Raw genomic sequence first — 20,875 nt, 5'->3', positions numbered from 1 at the left:
CCTGACTTTTCCACAGACTGCACCAAAGATAATCTCCTCCCCATTTTTACATCTCTGTTACAACTTGCTCCATCCCGCTATCCAATATACCTATATAAATATATAAAAGTCCAAGCAAAAATATTCTCAACCACTTGCTTTTGGACTCTTGTCCCCAAACCACAGGGCCAAATGTACATTTCTCTGAAATGCCTCCAATTCCCCTAAGGCATAGGCATCATTTCTGAGCTCTGAAATTCCTTATTCACTCCAGCCCAGCCTTCCCCAACCTAGGCCTGATCTACACTACTGCTTTAAAGTGCTTTATAGCAGTTTTGACAACTGTATACGGAGTGTGTCCTGGGCCCCAACAGTTGTCAAAAGTGTTATGAAGTCCTTTAAAGTGCTTTAAAGCAGTAGTGTAGATCCTGCCCTAGTGCACACTCCAGATGTTTTGGACTTGAGCTCTCATCAGCCCCAGCTAGCAAGACCATCGGCCAGGAATTTTTGGTATTATAGTCTAAAACATCTGGATACCATCAGGTTGGACAAGGCTGCTATTTGCCCACTCTCAATTTCCGTTATAAATCACTAGACATGTGCTTTGATATCAAATTCTGTATATTGCTTCAACAAGTATAAGAAAGCTAAGACTGTGAAGTTTAAAAGGATACAATTTACAAGATGCATTCTACTGCTCAGTGTGTCTTTAGAATCTGATTGTCAAAAGGTAATAGCAAATACTAGGCAAAAGATAGATTCCCAAGGTATTTTAAAGCATCAATACTACATGTAGTTGGGGGGGGGGAAGATATTAACTAAAAGGATAGCAGATGTACTATAGCAATAACTTTATTCTAAACAAAGCATGAACAAGTAGCGCTAGGATAAAAAAAATATTATAATGCCATAGGGAAAGGTTTCCATCCTTCCCCCAAAGTCACGATAATATACATGTAGGTAGGTCAATCACGAATTGCAGACAGTCTTGAATTGAGACATTGGCAGATCTATGGCCATAATACTCTCTTGGTAATTCCATTTCTCCCAGAGGCATAATAAAAGGGCAGTATTCAAAGTTCTGAATTCAATAAGTAAGCTTACGTTTAACAAGAATGTTAGCTGTTTCTTCTGTTTCTCAAGTCTGAGGCTGGCTAGTTTCCAGCGCTCCTGAATTTCTGCAAGTTCAGTTTGTAGGGTGGCTTCTGTTTCACCATCAGCAGAGAGTAACAGCTGTTTCCCACCTTCCACTGTTAAAATGTAGCTTCCTTGTTGGCGAAGGAGAACCTTCTCTTTAAGCTGTGAAAATAAATGACATTCTTCAAGCATCACTCTGATTTCATAATACTCTCTGACAGATCAGCTATCCTAAATCCACAACTAATAGAAATATCCTTCTTTTTATTCTAAGCAGATTTAAAAGCTTTCCAATAGTAACCCGGAGAAAAAGTCAATAATATTTACAATAATGAGGCGTTTAAGCAGCCATTTCATTTGAAATTCCAATGCCTTTTCAAGGTACGTTTTCCCATTCTTGCTTGTTCCTTTCCTATCCTCCTCTTTCTCTTACTTAATCCTCTCCTCTTTTCTCTATATATTTCCCAAATCTCTTTTTTTTCCTGTAGATTTTCCTCCCTTTACCCTTGCTACACCTATCATTCAGTGGAAGGCCAGCCTCACAGTGAGAACAGTGATTACAGGAGTTAAAACATGGGCAATGTGTTTTTTGTTGTTGTTGTTCACCCTTCCCTTGGAAAGCTCAGAGGTTTATATAGGTTTCTCAATGGTTTCTCATCCAACATGGATGATATACAGTAACAGCATTCCAAAAGAATATGATGCTCAATACCTCCATCCCATATTCATTTTAGTCATTCGAAGACACACACACACAGAGAGACTCCCTTATCCTTTTCCTTTATTCCTGTGGAGTTATTTTCTACCAGTTACTGCAAGCTCACACCACTTCAAATCCTGTCTATAAGGTTTAGCCTGTGAATATATTGATAAGGTGTGAATTAAGCAGTATGGATGTTTAAGGGCTCCCTTAACTTTTAGTTATGATGCACTCAGCAGAACAGGCATACACAAAATCTAGAAGTATGAAAGAACTGGAAACCATCCACAACAGATCCAAAAAGAGAGAACTAGTCTCAAGATGCTGGGGAAAAAAACCCTGGAGCAACAGATTCATAGCAAATTTGGTAAATAAGCAGCAATTAAATATGGATAATTGGGATAATCAGGTGCAAAGATGAATATTTTTAGAGTTTAGATGCTATCCATTAGGTTTTTCATAGCAGCTGAGGCTACAACTGATGTGTGTATTCATTTTTTGCCGACAGTAAAACAAAAAGGCAATTAATCCCACAATTATAAAATTAAACATTCCCCACTTTAATGTATCATGAATGAATGATACAGGATTAATTTATTTAGAAAAGGATCTATCGCGATTTACCTGCATTTCATCTAGCAGGGCTCTTGCTTGTTGCAATGGCATAGGAACATTGCCCAGCCCACTTGCTGTCTGACAAGACACTTCCACCAGCCACTTGCGTAGTTTCTCTGCCATCTCTCTGTAGCGTTGCCATTGGCGAATCTGACTGTCAATGATTCCTCTCCTCTGCTGGGCTCTACGAATCACCCCCTGCCATTGATTACTGAGCAGGGCCAGTTTCAGGTTAAACTCATCCCTATAAGAAAAGAGGGCACCAAAGGACGATTATATCTAGGATACAGTCATGAAACTGCTCAACCAGCCTGCACCAAGGCAGTGCCCTTTAAAAACAACAACAACAACAACAACAACAACAACAACAACAACACATATGTGGTGTCCATTAAGTGATGGTGTGGTTTAATTTTACAAAAACTGCTCATGGACTTCAGAGTTCCAATTCTTAGGTCTCATCCCAGTATCTCTTGTTAGTTCAGAACTGAAGCAAAGACAGCCAGATTGGCCAACAGTTCTGTCACAGCATATCCATACATTTCTGTGAAAGAAATGGGGCAGGCAGATGAAGAGATAAGGAGGACAAGGTTCAAGGAAGAAATAGTAAGAGCCATGAGTTCCCACTAACTTTATGTTGTGTGTGTGTGCATTCACTTTTATAAAACAAACACTGTAATTCATCCAACTTGACTTCCATCTTCAAGCATTAAGTAGCATATAAAGACTTATATATTTTGTCTAGATCATTCTTGTGGGATATATTATCCTTGAATGGATGCTCCTGGCAGTAAGGATGAATAGATTTTTGTTACTGTTCTTTTCCCACTGACCTGCATTGTGCTCCACCTGCCTTCTGATTTAACACCAATATTTTTTACAATTAATTTTGGAATTATGATATGTTAGAATTATCATATGTGCTGTCCAGGTTACTGATGAAGCACAAGGTAATCTTTTGATGAAACATATCCCTTTTTATGCTGTTTCATCAATGCACAGAACTGCTTGTCTACATCAGTAACCTGGAGTTAAAAGAAGAGAGAAAGAAAGAAGAACTAAAAGCTGCTGAAAACTCGAGGTATACTGTGGTATCTCAGCTGTCCAAGTGGGTTAGGATTGCACTGTAACAAACTCTTCCTCCTAAGACAACTGTTATGTGTGAACTGAAATTCACCATTTACATCTTTCACATTCTTTAAAAAGTCATCTTCCAGGACAAAGAAAATTCTTTCTGTTTTCTCTGGGAATTTTTGTCACCACAAATAATGACATTCAATTGCGAATAGAAATGAATTAAGGAAGCTGCAATAATCTGCCTGATTTTGATTTCTGATCTCGATACTGTATTTGTGCTGGTGCAAATAATTTTCTCAAGTGATCCTTCTGTATTTAATTTATTTATTTAAAAAAGAATGACTGGCAGCTGGATGCACAAATAGTTGCATAAGCATTAAGGTAGATGAAACAGTAACAGCAACACCTTCAGCCCATCACCAGCCTGAAGTGGAAATTCCTATGCAGGAAAACGGAATGGAAATTATGGTGCAACCAGTAATACTGTGAATCCATTTGTTCATGTAAAATGCCAACACACTTGTGCTAAACCATTGTGATAAAGCAGTGGTCCCCAACATTTTTGGCACCAGGGACCGGTTTCATGGAAGACAATTTTTCCACGGACTGGGGGGGTGTTGAGGGGATGGTTTTGGGAAGCCCCTCCAGCGTCCTGGCTTCACTTCAGCTGGGTGGGACGATCATTATGCCAGATATTCATGGAAGTTGCTCTCCCAGAGCGGCTTCCGGCCGGGCATGCCGTTCCGAAGCCGCCCCACCCCAGCGTCCTGGCTTCGCTTCAGCTGGGCAGGCAAGATGGCGCCCCGTGCTCAGGTACGCTGGGGTGGGTGTGGGTGAAAGCAGCTCACCTGCGCGCCCCGGTTCCTAACAGGCCACGGACCGGTACCGGTCCATGGCCAGGGGTTGGGGACCCCTGTGATAAAGTATATTTGTCTGTGTAAGTGTTTTGGCAGCAGGGTCCAAGCATGTGCAGAATTTAAGATAAATGAAGATATCCAACAAATCTGGCAGATGTGAATATCTGACAGTGGAAAATTCTGCAAAAAAAACACGCCAGGTTCTGCCTATCCTTACCTGTCATCCACCTGTCCTTGCTCAAGAAGATGCTGACCATCCATGATGATGGAATGTAAAATCTGCTGGCGACTAAACATCTCTGCTTGAAATAGCTAGTGCATAAGAAGTTTAAAAACAGTCAATATCAAGTAAGCTTAAAGGAACTGAAGTCCTTGGCTCCAAAATAAATATTCCAATGTATTTAATATTCTGAGAATTTAGTTTTGTCCCAGAGGGTGTACGAAATGAAATGATTTAAACTGCTCCTTTAATAAATAAATAAATAAATAAATAGGTGTGAAAATACTTTAAAAAGCAAAGCAATTGTCCTAAGGTACAATTTTAGAAAACATGAATACCTAATGAAGAAATTAATCAAATGGTTTTGTAGTTTTGAGATTATTGGGTCTATGGTTTGTGAAGTTAAAAAACAAGATGTTTTACCCTACGTTTATATTAATTTTAAATGTTGCTTTGCACATAAGGCACAACAAGCAACCAGTTTCAAATGTATTTGCTATAATACTTCCAATAAATTTAAACTACATTATCTTTTAGTCATTTTGGGGGGGGAATATTAGGGGAACAAACTGAAAACATGCTGTATTCTACAAAGGAAATAATAATAATAAAAAATACCAACCCATTTACATATCAGAGTTGAAAATTCATAGTTATGTTCCCCAGTCAGTTCCCCAGAGCCCTCTGGTGGAAATAAGACCCATTCATTACTGATAAGCTTTCTATAGTAGAACACCAAAGCACAGATTAGAGGCAAATAAATATGCAGTGATGTCTAACATTTTAGCCTGACAGATAAAAATGTGACTTCTGAAAGGCCAAGGGCTTCATTTAGTGACCTACTGAGACATTGGTGCTTTTTACATGTAATGGCACACATGGGCTAATTAACTCACAATTTGCCATGCACCACCAGGAATGAGGGAGCGTGTTCCCCACTCCTGCTTTTAGTCATCATCTTAAGATCGGTCTAGTTGTAGGTTATTAGTGTGATGTGTGAGCTCTAAGTGCTGGGTTGTTTAGGGTTTAACAATCCACTGGTTAATCCAAGAATAATCCATAGGTTAATCAAGCCTATGTACTATCATGCTTTAAAAAGAAATTAATCTCGCAGGAAGAGGGGAGATCCAGCATCCAAATAAGCACAGGTACTCCTGGTTCATCTTTCAGTGGTGAGGTCATCAGGAGAGAGTGGCCCAAGGATCACTTGCAATCTCCCGCTGAGGAGAAAATAACATCCAGGTAGGCCCACCTGTTTAATTGTAGCCCCTTTATACTCAAAACAGAGTCAGAGGCCTTAGCTAGACCAGGCTATATCCCAGGGCGAACCCCAGGATCATCCCTGTGCGTCCACATGACGCACAGGGGATCCCAGGATCAGGGAGGGATTATCCCTTCCTCGCCCAGGGATATAGCCCTCCCCTTTGGGCCCACTTTTTCCGTGGTCTTGGGCTGAGCCCAAGACCACGGAATGTCTGGCCCATTTCCACGGCTTGACCCCGCTCCACACGATTACTCGCGTGGAGCCAGGTGTGGGGAGCGGGGAAACCAAATTAAATTTAAAAAAGACTTGCCTTTAGCACACAAGCATTTGTGCACTGCGTCCTCTTTTTTTTTTTTTTTTTTTTTTAAAAAGGCCTTCTCTCCCTGAGGTCGTTGCACCTTATGTGTAAACGGGGCAGAGATCTCGCATTAATCACAATGCAAGATCTCCCCTCCTCTGCCCTGAACTTTCAAGTAGGACTAGCTAAGGCCCTAGTCCTCCTGCAGTAGACATAACTAATGAAGGTAAGTACCTTACCTGAGCATGTCTGCCTGTAGCTCCCACATATTAATAGGTTACCAGGCAAGTCATAATGAATCAGACCATTCAAACACCCCTCCTCACTTTGTAGAAAATTATGTCAAAGCTGGAGAAATCTGTTTTCCCCCTTGTCTTTTAGTGAGCCTTAGCTCTGGTTCACATACGATTTTGTCACACTCTTATCTTGCATAGGAAACGTTGTCATTTAAATAGCGTTTAATTGAGCTGGGAATTTCCACAGCAATCTCTACAATCTCTAATGTACCTTGTAATGTCTGGACAAACAAACAGTTACAATATAGTTCCAAGGCAGCAATCTAGAAGCCACTGAAGAATATAAAGGTTGTCACTTTGATAGTTCTTTAATTACAACTTGCCTCATGTGCCCTCTGCTGTTCTAAAAGAAGCTGGTAGTTTCCTGAAATCTCTGCAGCCAGTTTCTGCTCAGTTTGAACCAAGAATTCCATCCAAGTCTCACACTTTTCTAGGAAGGTCTGCTGCTGCAGCATGAAGGACTGTAGCTTACTGCAACGATGAAAGAGTGATTCAGTAACACCTCTGCGCTTGCTAAAATAAACTTACTGTGGTTCCTAAGGGAGCCATTTCAATTCTGGCCTAAATCATATTATTGACTTTTTGATCTTGGGACTCTTTTTTAAAAAATTGCATAGATAAACAATAACTTTTAAAACAAGAAATATACAGGGGTATATAAACACCCACATTTTGGCTTGTCTATTTCTGTCATTTGTATATGTACAATCTGTTTTCCCCCCACTTAACATGTGCCTTTAGTTCATAAGCAAAACCCCACAACTATTTCTTTCATTTTTGAAGATTTTTATTTTATTTTATTTTACAATGAAGTCTCTATTTCAATAAATGCAGGAATTAATTCATCACTGCTATAGCAGAACATCCTCAAAAAGTAATTATAGGAAATTAACGAACATTGAATGAAAATGCATTTTAATATGGCACTTCAACTGTCACTTAAGGAACTTTTCTTCTCAGTCTTCCAGTAGTTTCAGATGGTGTGTGTTTGTGCGCCATGGGTATGAAGCTTTTTTTTTTCCTGTGAAGGGCTGCATTCCATTGGGAGTAATCTGTCAGGAGTGAGGCTGGAGCCAGCAGTAGGGAAGGCTATCCCTCTCTCTTTCTGCCATCCCATTTTCTCTCCCTGCCATCTTGACTCTCTCTCTCTCTGACGCTTTCTGAAATTCTGACATCTGCCTTTGTGGTGTCATGGTCTCTCCCAAAAAGAGATTTTCTCTATGCATCCACCACCTTCTCTCAGCCTCACCTCTTTTCTGTGCTTTCCCCTCTTTCTCTCCACCTCTATCCATTTGGTAATTTTTCTCTGCAGGCCCAACTCCTCTCCAGCTCAACATGTCTCTGTCTATTTGGGTTGTGGACACCCCTGGGGGCCTTCCTCTGGCAGTTCACTTGTTTTCTGTGCTGGCTGAGGTGGGTGGGCTTCTCTTCCTCCCCCAGTGAGTACAGAAATGCAGTGGACTGTCAGAGGACGATGTAAACATCTGCTTCTGTGCTGGTCACAGAAGAAGAGAAGTGTCTCCCTAGGCCACTCTCCTTTCAAAGGCAGCAGGGAAACTAAGTGAACAGCCAGAGAAGGAAGAGAGCAATCTGTTCCTCTCCCACTAGCCTGCTGCATTTCTGTTTCGGACATGCAGAGCAAGCAGGAGCAATGCTGAGGAGAATCAGCCATGAGGCAGATGAAAAAGCACTACAGGGTAGATCCAGCCAAGGACCAGTGGTTCTTCACTGCTAATGTATACACTCGTATTGGATATATGACAACATTTTCTCTCAGGAGGCTTACTGGATGGATGGGTTTCACTTCAACTGATCACCGTGTATGGTGGTGAGAAGGCATATTCTCTGGCATAACTCTGCCTAGTTACCTGGGTGGCAGATATTTCTGGTGTTTCGTCCCCACCCCACCCCCACTGTAGTCTGGGAATACCAACTGGCTGTTGAAAGCTGGAGTAATATAAACAAATGGTCAGCACCAACCAAATAAAGCTATGTTCTAGTAAAGTATTCCTTCAGTTTGGTGGAGAACTTTGCCATGACAGACTTTGTTCACTCCTTTTTGCTTTTGGACAGTTTTTGCTTGTGGTAGGTAGCCTGCAGAATGGTGATTATGTAGTGGATTCTGCTTGTAAGCATATGATTGAACTCAATGAACTTTTACATCTTACTCAACCTTATGGAATTCTAGAAGTGTCAAATTGGTACTACTATGCTCTATTAAAGCCCCATTCTGCCTAGTTAAAACTGTGGTCCTATATAACAGGCTTACCTGAATCTCTCTGTGGTTTGTGAAGAGATCATGGACCAATGCCTATTGAGATTTTGCATCCTTTTGATTTCTTTATCATTCAGAGGTAGCCTATATCCCAGCTCATTTAGACGATCTAAATCTGGTGCCATGCTGCTGAATTTTAACATCTGACGCTGTAAGTGATAAGGAACAACAACAACAAGGAAACAGAGAAAAAAGTTATGCTTCTGAATTAAAGATATAACATTTCTGAAATTTTGGGGCCAGAGGGGAAAAAACAGGGGGTTTTCTGGGTCTCCCCCCAAGAAAAATAGAAATTTGGGGGAAGTTGGAAAAAAAGCAATACTTTTTATTTAAGCACTCCTTACAGATCAGAACCTTCCTCAACCTGGTGCCCTCCAGATATTTGGATTTCAATTCCTATCAATCTCAGGCAGCCTGGCTAATGATCAGAAATGCTGGGTACTGTAGTCCAAAACATCCGGATGGTACCAGGTTGGGGAGGGCCACTTTAGGAACACAAAAACAAACAAGAGAGATAGCTGAACTGGTTGTTCCCAACACATTTTGATGTGGGTCTTTATCAATGGGGGGGGGGAATCTTAGAGGCTTTTCAGGAGGATTTCCTCTCCCTTTCTTAATCCAAAGCACTTGGCAAATCCATTGTTGTTGATTGCGTACATAACCCTACAACAGTAGTCTATCTCCACCCCCAGGGCAACTAGTGTGTCAGCAGCTGCCCCTGCACTGGTTTCCTAACAAAAGCAATGTAAGCCATAATGGGTTGGTCAAAATGTTATCTTCCTCTGAGTAGAAAGAACTTTCACAGTATGTTCTTCCTCATGGAAAAAAATTGCATCTGATATGGGTCTGGCAGTTCTTATCACACTGGGCAGGGATTGGCTTGCTATATTCCCACATGAGTTACAAAGAAGAGAAACAGATTCTCAGAATGCAAAAATAAATGTATTTTGTGTTAATAATTGTATTTGTGCATCCTAAGAACCTGTTTCTCTTCTTTGTGACCCATGTAGGGTGCTCACCTCCCTCTGCCTTTTTGTATTTCCACATGGCCCTTGTTGGACAATCCTCCTTTGCCCCCAAAAGATGCTTCAAGTGATGCAAAATAATATATTTTGTGTAATTAGGGAAGTGTGAGAATTCCGGTTTTGTTTGCAAAACACGTGAGCATACCCCATTCAATTTCCCACACAGAAAAAGATAATATTTGTTGAGGAGGGAGAATATTGGGGGATTGTGAGGCTAGAACGACATCCAGGTTTTATTCAATTCTAATCTAACTTAAATCCCATTTATTTCAATGGGTCTGCTCTCAGTAGAACTAACATTATATATATAATGTTTTATATATATATATATATATATATATATATATATATATATCAATATATATATATATATATATATATCTCAATATATATATATATATATAAAATATCTGCTCAGTATAGATGTAGATAGTTTCTGGTCTAAAGAACTGACTTTGAAAGATATGAACATGAAGATTCCTCCATTACATGTAGATCTCGTCTCATGTCTCCCTACACCCAAGACGTTTCAATGTTTTTCCTTAATAGGCACAGGGTTAGGACTGAATGAAATAAGTCTAAGGACCTGGTTCTAACGGTTTGTAAAGAGGCTTCAGAACTGTGAATATTGAAGCCTAGGTCGATTTGATATTGATTTGGGTAATTCATAATGATATATCAAGCTGTCATTTTGTAAAGTGCTGCTTTTGAAAACTCATGCACTTTGGGAAAAGTGCAGCTAGGCAAAGGTTATCATTGTATCTCCGTTAAACACATTGTTCATTTTCACAGCTTCTTATTCTAAAGTTGTTTTTTTGTTGACAATATATTTGCATTTCATCCTTCCTCCAAGGTCCTCAGCACAGAATATATGGGACTTCCTGCACAGTACCTTCTGAACATTTCCATGACCATAACTGTGCCAGTAAGACTGAGATCCTAAACTTACTGGAGAAAAATCACACTGAGTGACTTATTCTGACTTTAAAATACTTTGGCATGTGATTAACTGTAAAAGTAAAAATAAAATAAAAAAGAAGACCAGATTTTCTTTTTTTACTCACTTTAAGCTCTTCCATTCTATTCCGGATAGCAGACAGTTCAGATGAATGGGTTGGGTCTTGTGCTTTCAGTACTTCTTCCGCTTGTGTTATCCAGCCCTCCAGCCCACCTAGGCTCTTAGTAAATGTCTGATAATCTTGAACTCCAGCCTTAGGTATAAGAAAAGAAGATTAATAAATGACGAAATGTAGGTATTTTTCCTCAGACATTTTGTTTCAGTCCTTATACAATGAATAGCTGTCTAGAAGTGCCTCACATATTGAGTTGTATCACTGCTTGCATTTTTGTTCCTCTTCTTTCATCACTTGATAGCTACTACCATTTAATTCCCCCCCCCCATACCGTATGGATCAGAACATTAGGATTTTGAAAAAACGACCTGGAGAATTTCTTCACCTATTACTTGTTCACCGGAACAGGGTTCAGATACCAGGGCTGCCTTTTATTTCTGTCGAATAGGTGGCAGATTCTTTCAATGACAGCCAGATAGTTGGACTAGAAAGCCCTGCTCCTGTTGTCCCTAACGCTTTGTCCTCATCAACAGTGAATGGTTTCAGATTGTGGCCCGGTCCAAGGAGCTGATTCTAATCAATTTAATTCTCCCTTTCTGATCAGTCAGAAGAAAAAAGAAAAGTGTATGGCTCATGGACTGACTATCCATGTCCCTCCTTCCTGCAGCAAGGTCCTGGGGATATTCAGCCTGCCTTATGGGCTGTGTCTTAGTCCCTTTCCCCACCCTGTTCCCCAACCTGCCAAGACCAAGATGTAGGACAAGCCAGTAGATCACTCCTGCATCTTGATCTTGTCCTTTGTCTTGGTCTTGGCAGGATGGAGAACAGGATTTTGTCCAGGCATGAGCCTCACCCCTAACCCCCATGGACAAAGTGAGTCCTTTTTCCTTCCATCTTCCCTGTCTTCTCTCTCCCATTGGTTACATCCCCTGTATTTGGATGACTGGATGGAAAGAAATAAGGGGAACACATTTATTTATAACAAAGAAAGTGAAATTTGAATCCTTTTGCTAGACATGAAATCAACAGAACAATGGTAACCAAAATGGTATCACTTGCTATTTGAGGCACTTCAGGCCACTGCATATGGGAATAGGTCACATATGTGAGCTACATACAGGATCTATATACATCCCACCAAGGCTTTGTTGCCTTGTGGCAACTCTTCTATAGTTTTGTCATTCCAGTGAAAAAAGAATTGTTTGAGTGCTATTTATTTGGACAAAGTTGCTGAAGGAAGCTCTCACACCATCAGCCAATATGTTAGTATCAAATAGTCTTCAATTGTGTTCCGAATGTGGCAGTACGAGATCCCTAGTGTATATCCATTACGCAAAGGTGAAAAGTTTTAAGTAGTGGGTGAGAGGGAGAAAAGTGGTGCAATATGAGCCAAGTAAGATTTTCCTACCTGTAAGATAGACTGCTGCCTACCAAGAGCCTGTTCTAAAGAAGATACATTCTGTATTAGAGAGAGCTGACCAGACTGGATCGCTGCTGCTGCAGAAGAGTCGACCTGTTGCTTCAGCTGTTCCCCCAGTTCATGCAGAACAAACAAAGAGTCTTGGACGGTCTTCATGCCTTTAAGTAGGTCCTGTAGAAATTGTGATAATTAAAAACGGTGGAAGAAAACTATAAAGGGCATTCAAATCTGTCTTACTGACCAGCATACAAGTAGCTTCTGAGGAGTGATCTTTATGGTGTGCAAAATTATTAAACTGAGAACTGGTTCTCATAGACCCCAGTATATTAATACTTAAACTGGGGTGGAGTGGGGGCTCTGACTAGGTGTGAGGCTCAAAGAAAGTGGACTGCAATATGGTGCTCACTGTCTGTTCTGGGACATGTCAAGTAAAGCAGAAGTTAAAGCAGGACCTTGAATAGTACACTGCAGGATGTGTTGGCTGGAGTATTCTCCCACAAGGGGCTGTTGTCACAGCAAAGTACTTGTCATGTCCCCAGGCTCTGATACTCAGCAGCACCCCAAGGCAATCTCATAGTTGGAGTACTGGTTGCTCCACTTCAGGAAGAACCTTTGACAGCCCCTTAGTTACCTCTCAAGACTGAAGATGCAGCCGTACCATCAGCCTCAGACTTTAAGAATGTCTTCTCTTGTTCCTCAGCCATGCAGGAGCATAAAGCTATGAATAACTTTAAGGGCTACAGCTACCATCCAGCAAGGGTAGAGCCTCTGAAAGCTCTGGGCCTGCCAACCTTATTAAGGCCTCAGTTTCCTGCAGTCCCTTGTTGAAACAACTGTTCTCCCTGTGAGGCAATAATTATCCCTGAAGTATGCTGTCCAGGGTCCTGACTGTTCTTTACCTTGTGGTTTCCTGCTCTTCTGGACCTGATTTTGTTTAACTGGATGTGACCCTGCTTTACTGTACTTGACCCCTCACTTTCTGACACTAAAACATCCAGGGATGGCACCTACTACAGGACTGTAGGCCTTATGAAGGCTGGCAGACCCTAGTCTTTCAGTGGCTCTAGCCCTGCTGGATGGTGACTAGTTCTTAAAGGGATGGTGTCTGTTTCTACAGCATGGCTCAGGGACAGGAGGAACTTCAGGGGAATCATCCTCAGAGTCAGATGTTAATGGAAGAGCCATTTCCAAACGCTGGGATGGCACTGAAGGGGCACTAGGGGTTCCCTCCAAAGTGGGGCAACTCACAACCCATCAGAGGCTCAGAACCAGGGGACATGACACTATGGAATATTAACACAACCTTCAGTTTTCTATACTTACATTGCTATCATGAATCCAAACAGTAACTTCATCATCAGCAATGTCCTTGTTGGCTGTAGCCTTCAGAAGTTCATTTGTTCGATCCTCATACTGCTGAACTGTGGAAGAGCACTGTGTGTAATAGTTTTTGTACTTCTGCCAAAGCTGAAGTAGACCCTTACTGGAGTGTAGATGCTCTGCAATCTCTTCGAGAAGGTTGTTCCACCTAGCAATTATAACAAATGAACTGTGATGCAAAGGAAATGACTGACACGCCCCCGAAAAAACTGTGGAAGAACCTTCAAGCCAAGCTTAGATATGAGCAATAAGACAATATGTTGATTTCTTAACATAACAGTTTGAAGGGAAAAAACAACAACCCTAAACTAAACATGTGTTCATTATAATGTTTTCTGAAACCCATTGTCATTTTTTTGTTCCACAAAAAAGCAAACACACACACACACACACACGATATTTATGGTTGGAGACTTTAAAGAAGCTATCAGCTGTAATATGTACATACGTATAAGAACAAAAACATTACATAAAATTAAGTGGCAGAAATTAAGGTGCTAGAAATCTAGTATACCACTTCAGTTTGCAGTTAGAAGGGCCATATTTTCAAATGCTTTTCCATGTAATAGCTTAGAGTTATATTGACTCTGGAGTAAAACAGATGTTTATTATAAATTTTATTTTAAGATACATTTTAGAGTAGCTTCATACCTCAAGTTCATTTCTTTCAAAGTGTTGTTAAGTGCTTCTGTAACAGGTGGGTGACACTCTTTCAGTAACTGATTGGTCACTGATCCAAATTTCTGTAAGCTATGGTCTTGTTTTTCCAATTCATCCTGCAAATTCTGAAAATAGAAAAATAAATTAAAGCAGAAGGAAATGTGCAATTTAATGTTCACCATTTTTAACCTTTCTAAACTGCCCAGAAAGCTTTGGCAAAGGGGAAGTACACAGATGCAAATAAATAAATAAATAAATAAATAAATAAATAAATAAATAAAGCATTAGAAACCTATGGGGGCAAGACACATTTAAAAGCTTACTTTCAAGGCTACGTCTGGCAACTCATTAGCAGACATTAAAATTATGTTAGTAAGGAACTGGAGATATCCAAAAGCTCAATTGAAAACAACAGTATAGGATGGTTTGGACACATTTTAAACTTGTTTTAAAGCCCCCATCTGGCAGTAAGCTGCTTCCCTTCCCAATAAAAGCTGGCAAAATTCCCTGACTTTGCTTGATATGATAAAGGCTTTGGTGTTCATGACTTACTTGAAGGTTATCTACTTGGACTTTCACTGCTTCCAAAGAACCTGTAAGGAGATGAAAGCGAGAAAGAGAATATCTGGCTTCCATGAGGTAGCTATTCAGCTCTTCATAAGCTGCTTTGTAAATGCTCCACTGATCAAGGACAGACTGCAAAAAGATTTTCAGCTGGCCAACCTGACCGAAACAAAAGAAAGGAAAACTGCAATAAATATTAAGAGTTTGAATGATATTTTCATAATGTTTAAATCACACTAATGGTGAACATTCCCAGCCTCTTGTCTTCCAGATGGTTTGCGCTATGACTTCTAACAGGCTCAGCCAGCACAGTCAATGGTATGTCATGAGTTGTAATCCAAAACATCTGGTGAGCACCAATTGTATAGTTCATGTATTCTTCAGCATTGTAAAATGATTTGCTAGCTTAACAATTACATTTATATAAGCTTTACTTGAATAAGCAAGCATATTCTATTAATTTATATCTCAAGGAATAGCATGCTTCAAAAATATCTTTAAGTACAATGAATAAGCAAGGCACCAAAGTCTTGCACAGTTCAGCTAAAATTCAAATTCCACATAAACAAATCAAATCCCACAAATTCCTTACCTAAACTTCAGTGACAGATCTACAAAATCCCACCTATCATGTGGTCTCCTAGCTACAATCCTGCTTTTCCACACCTAGCTAGAAACACCATTCAGCTTACACATCACATAATTTCAAGCTTGGAGGATCAGAATATTGGGGCCCAGTTTTAATTTACATATGACCCTTCCCTTCTTTTACAATTATCTCTCCTTCCAATGTCATAAATCCCTTTGCCCATGAACATCTTTGTTTCTTCTTATAGGCCTTCTGACTTTTCCACACATTCTCCTAGTACTTCATGAGATTTTGGGTACTCCTCTATTGCCTGGAAACTGCAGCCTTTGCACCAGCAAAAATTCCCCTCTGAATTTATTGCTTACCATGTGGTCCAAATTTGCCCAAGAATGGTTTAGTTTTTGAAGTGTATCCATGACAGTAGCACACACTTCTTCTTTTTTATTTTGTATCAAGGAAAGTCCACTCTGTTCTACTTTTTCAACTTCCTTCTCTTTTGCTTTTATTTGCTCTTCTAGTTCCTGGAAAAAATACAAATTCCTATGGTGTTTGTTTTAACTGCATACAATTTTCAAATTATCAAAACATTAACAATTCCTCCTAAGTAGTGATAGCACTAAGACTGATGGAAAAGTTCACATAACACTCTAAAGAACAGAATCCACTAACAATAAATGCCACCTTATGATTTAAATATTTTTTAAAAAATAAAGTGAATGTTGATTCACTATTATCACCTTCATCACACTACCACTTAAATAGTTTATTTGCAGTCCAGTCCTATATAGGTCTACTCAGAAGTAAGTGTTATTGCATTCAATAGGACTTACTCCCAGGTAAGTGGGTTTAGGAATGTAGTTTTAGTATCCAAAATGCTTTAATATCTTTCCCTGTCCCAGCAAAAGCAACCATATGAAGTAGACTAGTATTCTTGCTAAACAAACATTGTTTTGTTTAATTGGTATTACGACTCCCCCCTCCAATCTTCTTCTAATTTCACGTGAGGAGTGTCATAGAGTCATAGAATAGCAGAGTTGGCCTACAAGGCCATCTAGTCCAACCCCCTGCTCAATGCAAGAATCCACCCTAAAGCATTCCTGACAGATGCTTGTCCAGCTGCCTCTTGAATGCCTCTAGTGTGGGAGAGCCCACAACCTCCCTAGGTAACTGATTCCATTGTCGCACTGCTCTAACAGTCAGGAAGTTTTTCCTGATGTCCAGCCGGAATCTGGCTTCCTTTAACTTGAGCCCGTTATTCCGTGTCCTGCACTCTGGAAGGATCGAGAAGAGATCCTGGCCCTCCTCTGTGTGACAACCAAATACCTTTTAAGTATTTGAAGAGTGCTATCATGTCTCCCCTCAATCTTCTCTTCTCCAGGCTAAACATGCCCAGTTCTTTCAGTCTATCTTCATAAATACAATAAATACAAATACAGTGAATACAATCCTCAGCACATACCCATGATCCTGACACATTCATAATGTCTATCTGGTGTGGTTGTTGTCTATACATGCAATAGCTTTAAGGGATGCACCCTTCAATGCACATTCTAATACACATTCTACCACAATTAGAACTGGACTGGGGTTTCAAAGAGAACACTCTGGCAAAAATAAAAACCTGACTGAGGAGACGTCTTTTCTAACAGAAGTGGAGGGGAGGGGATGAGTCCTGATTTCTCTTTCATCCTGCAGCCTCCCATGCTAACTTCCAATCAATTTTGGAGGGTCCCCCAACCCTGCTGGAAAAGTTGTCTGGAGACACAGGAAACTGCAGATTGGTGGGGGAATCAGCAAAAACTCTGCAGATTGGTGGGGGAATCAGCAAAAAGTCTCCCATCTTCTTCCATTAGTGGAGCCCCTCACTGGATCAACCCAGGTTCACTATATGACCCTAATTAGCTAGGATTCTATATTAAAGAGGCAAGAAGATGCCCTGTTAGCTTAAGAAATTGTTCTGAAACAGCATCAGATGAAGGAAACAATGGCTGCTAGTAGGCATGAAAGATAATGCAAAAAAAAGAGAGAAGGAAGTGCTTCCCCTCCCCCCTCAGATGCTTTTCATACCCCTCAAACAATGCTTTTCACCCTGAAAATATTTAAGGGTAAAAGTATGGCACAGCTTTATGTTTTGAACATAAGAACGTAAGAAAAGTGGTGCTGGATCAGAGCAAAGGCTTCTTTAGTCCAGGATTCTGAACTCAATGTGGCAAACCACATTCCCCAATGGGAAGTCTACAATGAGAAGTCCTATTGTGCTCATGGAAGGCCATGAGCACAACAGGACCCTGCCACCTGTGTTCCCCAGCAATTGATATTCAGAGGCACACTGCCTCTGGGGTATATACTGGAGGTAACATATAGTTAACATGACTAGAATCCCCTGATAGCCTTTATCCTCCATGTATTTGTCTAACTGTCTTTTAAAGCCACCCAAGATGGCACTATAATTTCCTTCCATTATATTTTCTAAGTATGAAGTACATTCTTTTGTTTTAGTTTATAATTTTGGAATGATTTAATGGTTCATAATTGTCTTTTAGATTTTGAAATTACAAATTTATAATCATAAGTAATTCCCATCAAATTCAATGGGGATTATCCCCATTTATTGTATATAGGATTGCAATCCAAATGTTTTAGCAGTGTTCATACTATTTGGAATGGTTTTATCACTGAGGTTTACAACAAAGTATTTAAGAACTGGCCTGAGATCACATAAGAGAAATACAACAAAAGCCAAAAGTACTGGCTAAGGAGAGATTATTATCCTTCCAATCTCATAACTTAATTAAAGCATCATACTTGCTTCTGATTTACTGTGGAAAATGAGACTGCCTTAACTATTTAATGAAAACTGGATCTTTATCAGTATAGGTAAATACATAAATTCCAAGTTTTGCATTCCATTAAACTGTAATGTCTAAAAACCAAGAACAAATATTCAGGAGTTGTTTTTCCCCCCCAATGATCAAAGCCTTACCAAAGTATGTGTGGATATCTCTGACCTTCACTGACCCATAAAGGCAATAAATTGTATCAAGTTCTGGATGGTTGCTATATGCCACTATTGTGTTAAATTACACCTAGAGGTTTTTATCACATGGCCTACTTATTTTGTTATATCAGCTGAATAAAACAACGCTATCCATAGAAAGTTAGGCAGATCTAAATCCTACTGAATAGGTCTGAAGTGCTTAACTGTAGTTAATTCAGTGGTAAGATGTAATGTCTTACTTTGGTGTGTGTGTGTGTGTGTGTGTGTGTGTTAGCAACTCATGTTTCCAGTAATTTTTGCCATGCATGTCTTTACGTGGAACCTCAAAACTTGAGGAGTGTCTCTTCCTATATATATCTGCCCGAGATTTAAGATATGTTGGAGGAGCCCTCCTCTGCATCCCACCAATGTGAGAGATACATTATGGTGGGACATGGGAGATGGCTTTATTTGTTGTGGCAACATGGTTGTGAAATGCCCTCCTCTCGGAGGCCCTCCTGGTGCTATACTGGCTTTATTTTGGTGCCAAGTTAAAACGTGGATTTTTCAAAGCCTTTGAGGGCACAGGGCTTTAATTGTTTTTACTGCTTTTAAATTTTGTTTAATACATTTTTAGCTGTGTACATTATTTACTGTTGTATACTGTTTGATTTTATCTGTATGCTGCTCTGAGATCCCAATGGTATAGGGCAGGATACATATGTTTTTAATAAATAATACTTTGTTTTAATGTGCCTTTTCCCTTATTTTTTGTTGCATAATTCTTGGTCTTATTTGTCTACATTACCATTTAATTACCATTTAAAGCAGGAAAAGAAAGAGGTTTTTTATTTTAAAAAGGATTGTGCATTTATTTTTTAATCAAAATAGGTTGACAAGAAATGTTGTTTTTATTATATATTTTAAGCTGCTTTGGACGATTTCTAGGAAAGACAAGACAGATACTGTTTAAATAAAATGCATTATAGACATGAGAACTAAAAAACCCACAATTGTTTTAGTGAGAAACACTGGCAGAAAACAGAAAGCCATATACATCTCATGGCTAACAGTTCCAGATTTTTCTTCATGAACAAGGAAAGCAAACATGCTAAGTTAGAAGTAAAAGAACGGGCTCCAGGAACATCCAGAAATTAGACAGGGGAAATATAATTTTTAAGGTGGCAAATGACCTATTTATACATAATTAGAATAAGCAAAATGCTGGAAATACAAAATAATCTTCTAATAATTCCAAAACCTTTTACAATGTATTTTGTTTTCAAACTGCTATTAATATTACTGTTAATAAAGTACCATTCCTATAGGGAAGGTCAAGGAAACTCTCTCCTCTCCCACAACACAATAATTTAGAGTTAACCTGAGCCTGTTTATATGCACTAAAGGATTTGTTGTTATTGTTGTTGTTGCTACCTGACAGTCTTTCAGGGTATTCTGAACTGAAGCCTGATCTCCAATTCTCTGTTGATCCTTCAGTCTCATCTCCTGAGTTTCAAACCAAGTTTTCAGGGACTGAATGCTGTTTTCATATTCTGTCCAGGATTCCAGAAAACCTTCCAACAATTGAATCTGCAAAATATGTGCATATTTCTTAAATCCAATAATTCATATAGTTGGGGTATCTAATAGTTACATTGGAAAAGTATTGGTTTATGATTTCTAAAATGTAGCATTATCATGAATTCGAAGCAGACTGAGATAGCCCCACTCCGGCAAAAGCAAGCAACCAAACAAACTCATTGAACCTGTTCAGATGACATGGCAGTTAAGCATTTTGCTCTAAACATTTTGGCTTAGCATGTTCTTGTGAACCATGACTTGCAAGTCATGTGAACCATTCCTAACCATGGTGGCTACTTTACCACTGTTTAAGCATGCTCACTAATCATTTGCTGCAAACGGCTTAGTGGCCTAACCATGGATTAGTGTGTTGTCTCAACAGGCCCATTAGTTGTCTTTGTGGATGAAGAGACAAGCATGAAGCATCAGAAACAAGGAAGAAAATGAAAACAAGCCAATGTCCAATTCACTGGGTATTTCTATTGGTCCCTTCTTTGGATGGATTTTTTCAAGTCCATCCTCAAGTTCTACACATTTCACCGTAACATTTCTCTATGAGAATGCCATAGCCTTTATCCAATTTTATTTTATCTATTGTTTTCATTAAAGTATTATGCAATTTATGCTAATAAAATTCACTGATACATACAAATGAGCTGCAAAAATATGGAACTCCCTGAAGGCAGTCAGTGTATGAATGTGATAATATATGTTCCCATTTTTATGCAGGCTACAGACATTAGCCATAATGGCTAAAATGGAGCCTCCACATTCAGAGACATTATTTAAAAAAGCATTTATATAGCGCCGTTCCTTCTTAAAAAGGTTTCTCAAGGCAGTTTATGATAATTAAAATCTCGCTATGATTAAAACCAGAGAGCATTAAAA

At 39.5% G+C, this 20,875-nt stretch overlaps 1 protein-coding gene across 1 annotated transcript in view; it reads right to left on the bottom strand.

The window, feature by feature from the left end:
• The window catches only part of SYNE1 (spectrin repeat containing nuclear envelope protein 1), a 356,826-nt gene that overhangs the window by 75,070 nt on the left and 260,881 nt on the right, over positions 1 to 20,875 (bottom strand). The window contains exons 113-124 of the mRNA XM_063124531.1: positions 19,841 to 19,996; positions 15,795 to 15,950; positions 14,829 to 14,999; positions 14,268 to 14,401; positions 13,560 to 13,764; positions 12,225 to 12,407; positions 10,808 to 10,954; positions 8,713 to 8,867; positions 6,767 to 6,914; positions 4,583 to 4,677; positions 2,441 to 2,675; positions 1,084 to 1,278 (exon numbers count right to left, since the gene is read on the bottom strand). Coding sequence (XP_062980601.1) covers positions 1,084 to 1,278; positions 2,441 to 2,675; positions 4,583 to 4,677; positions 6,767 to 6,914; positions 8,713 to 8,867; positions 10,808 to 10,954; positions 12,225 to 12,407; positions 13,560 to 13,764; positions 14,268 to 14,401; positions 14,829 to 14,999; positions 15,795 to 15,950; positions 19,841 to 19,996 — 1,980 coding nt within the window. The remainder of the gene's footprint in view (positions 1 to 1,083; positions 1,279 to 2,440; positions 2,676 to 4,582; positions 4,678 to 6,766; positions 6,915 to 8,712; positions 8,868 to 10,807; positions 10,955 to 12,224; positions 12,408 to 13,559; positions 13,765 to 14,267; positions 14,402 to 14,828; positions 15,000 to 15,794; positions 15,951 to 19,840; positions 19,997 to 20,875) is intronic.

This window comes from Elgaria multicarinata, chromosome 4 (assembly GCF_023053635.1).
Source record: "Elgaria multicarinata webbii isolate HBS135686 ecotype San Diego chromosome 4, rElgMul1.1.pri, whole genome shotgun sequence".
NCBI lineage: Eukaryota > Metazoa > Chordata > Lepidosauria > Squamata > Anguidae > Elgaria > Elgaria multicarinata.
Note: the sequence above shows the minus strand (reverse complement) of the source record. Positions and strands in the feature narration are given on the sequence as shown.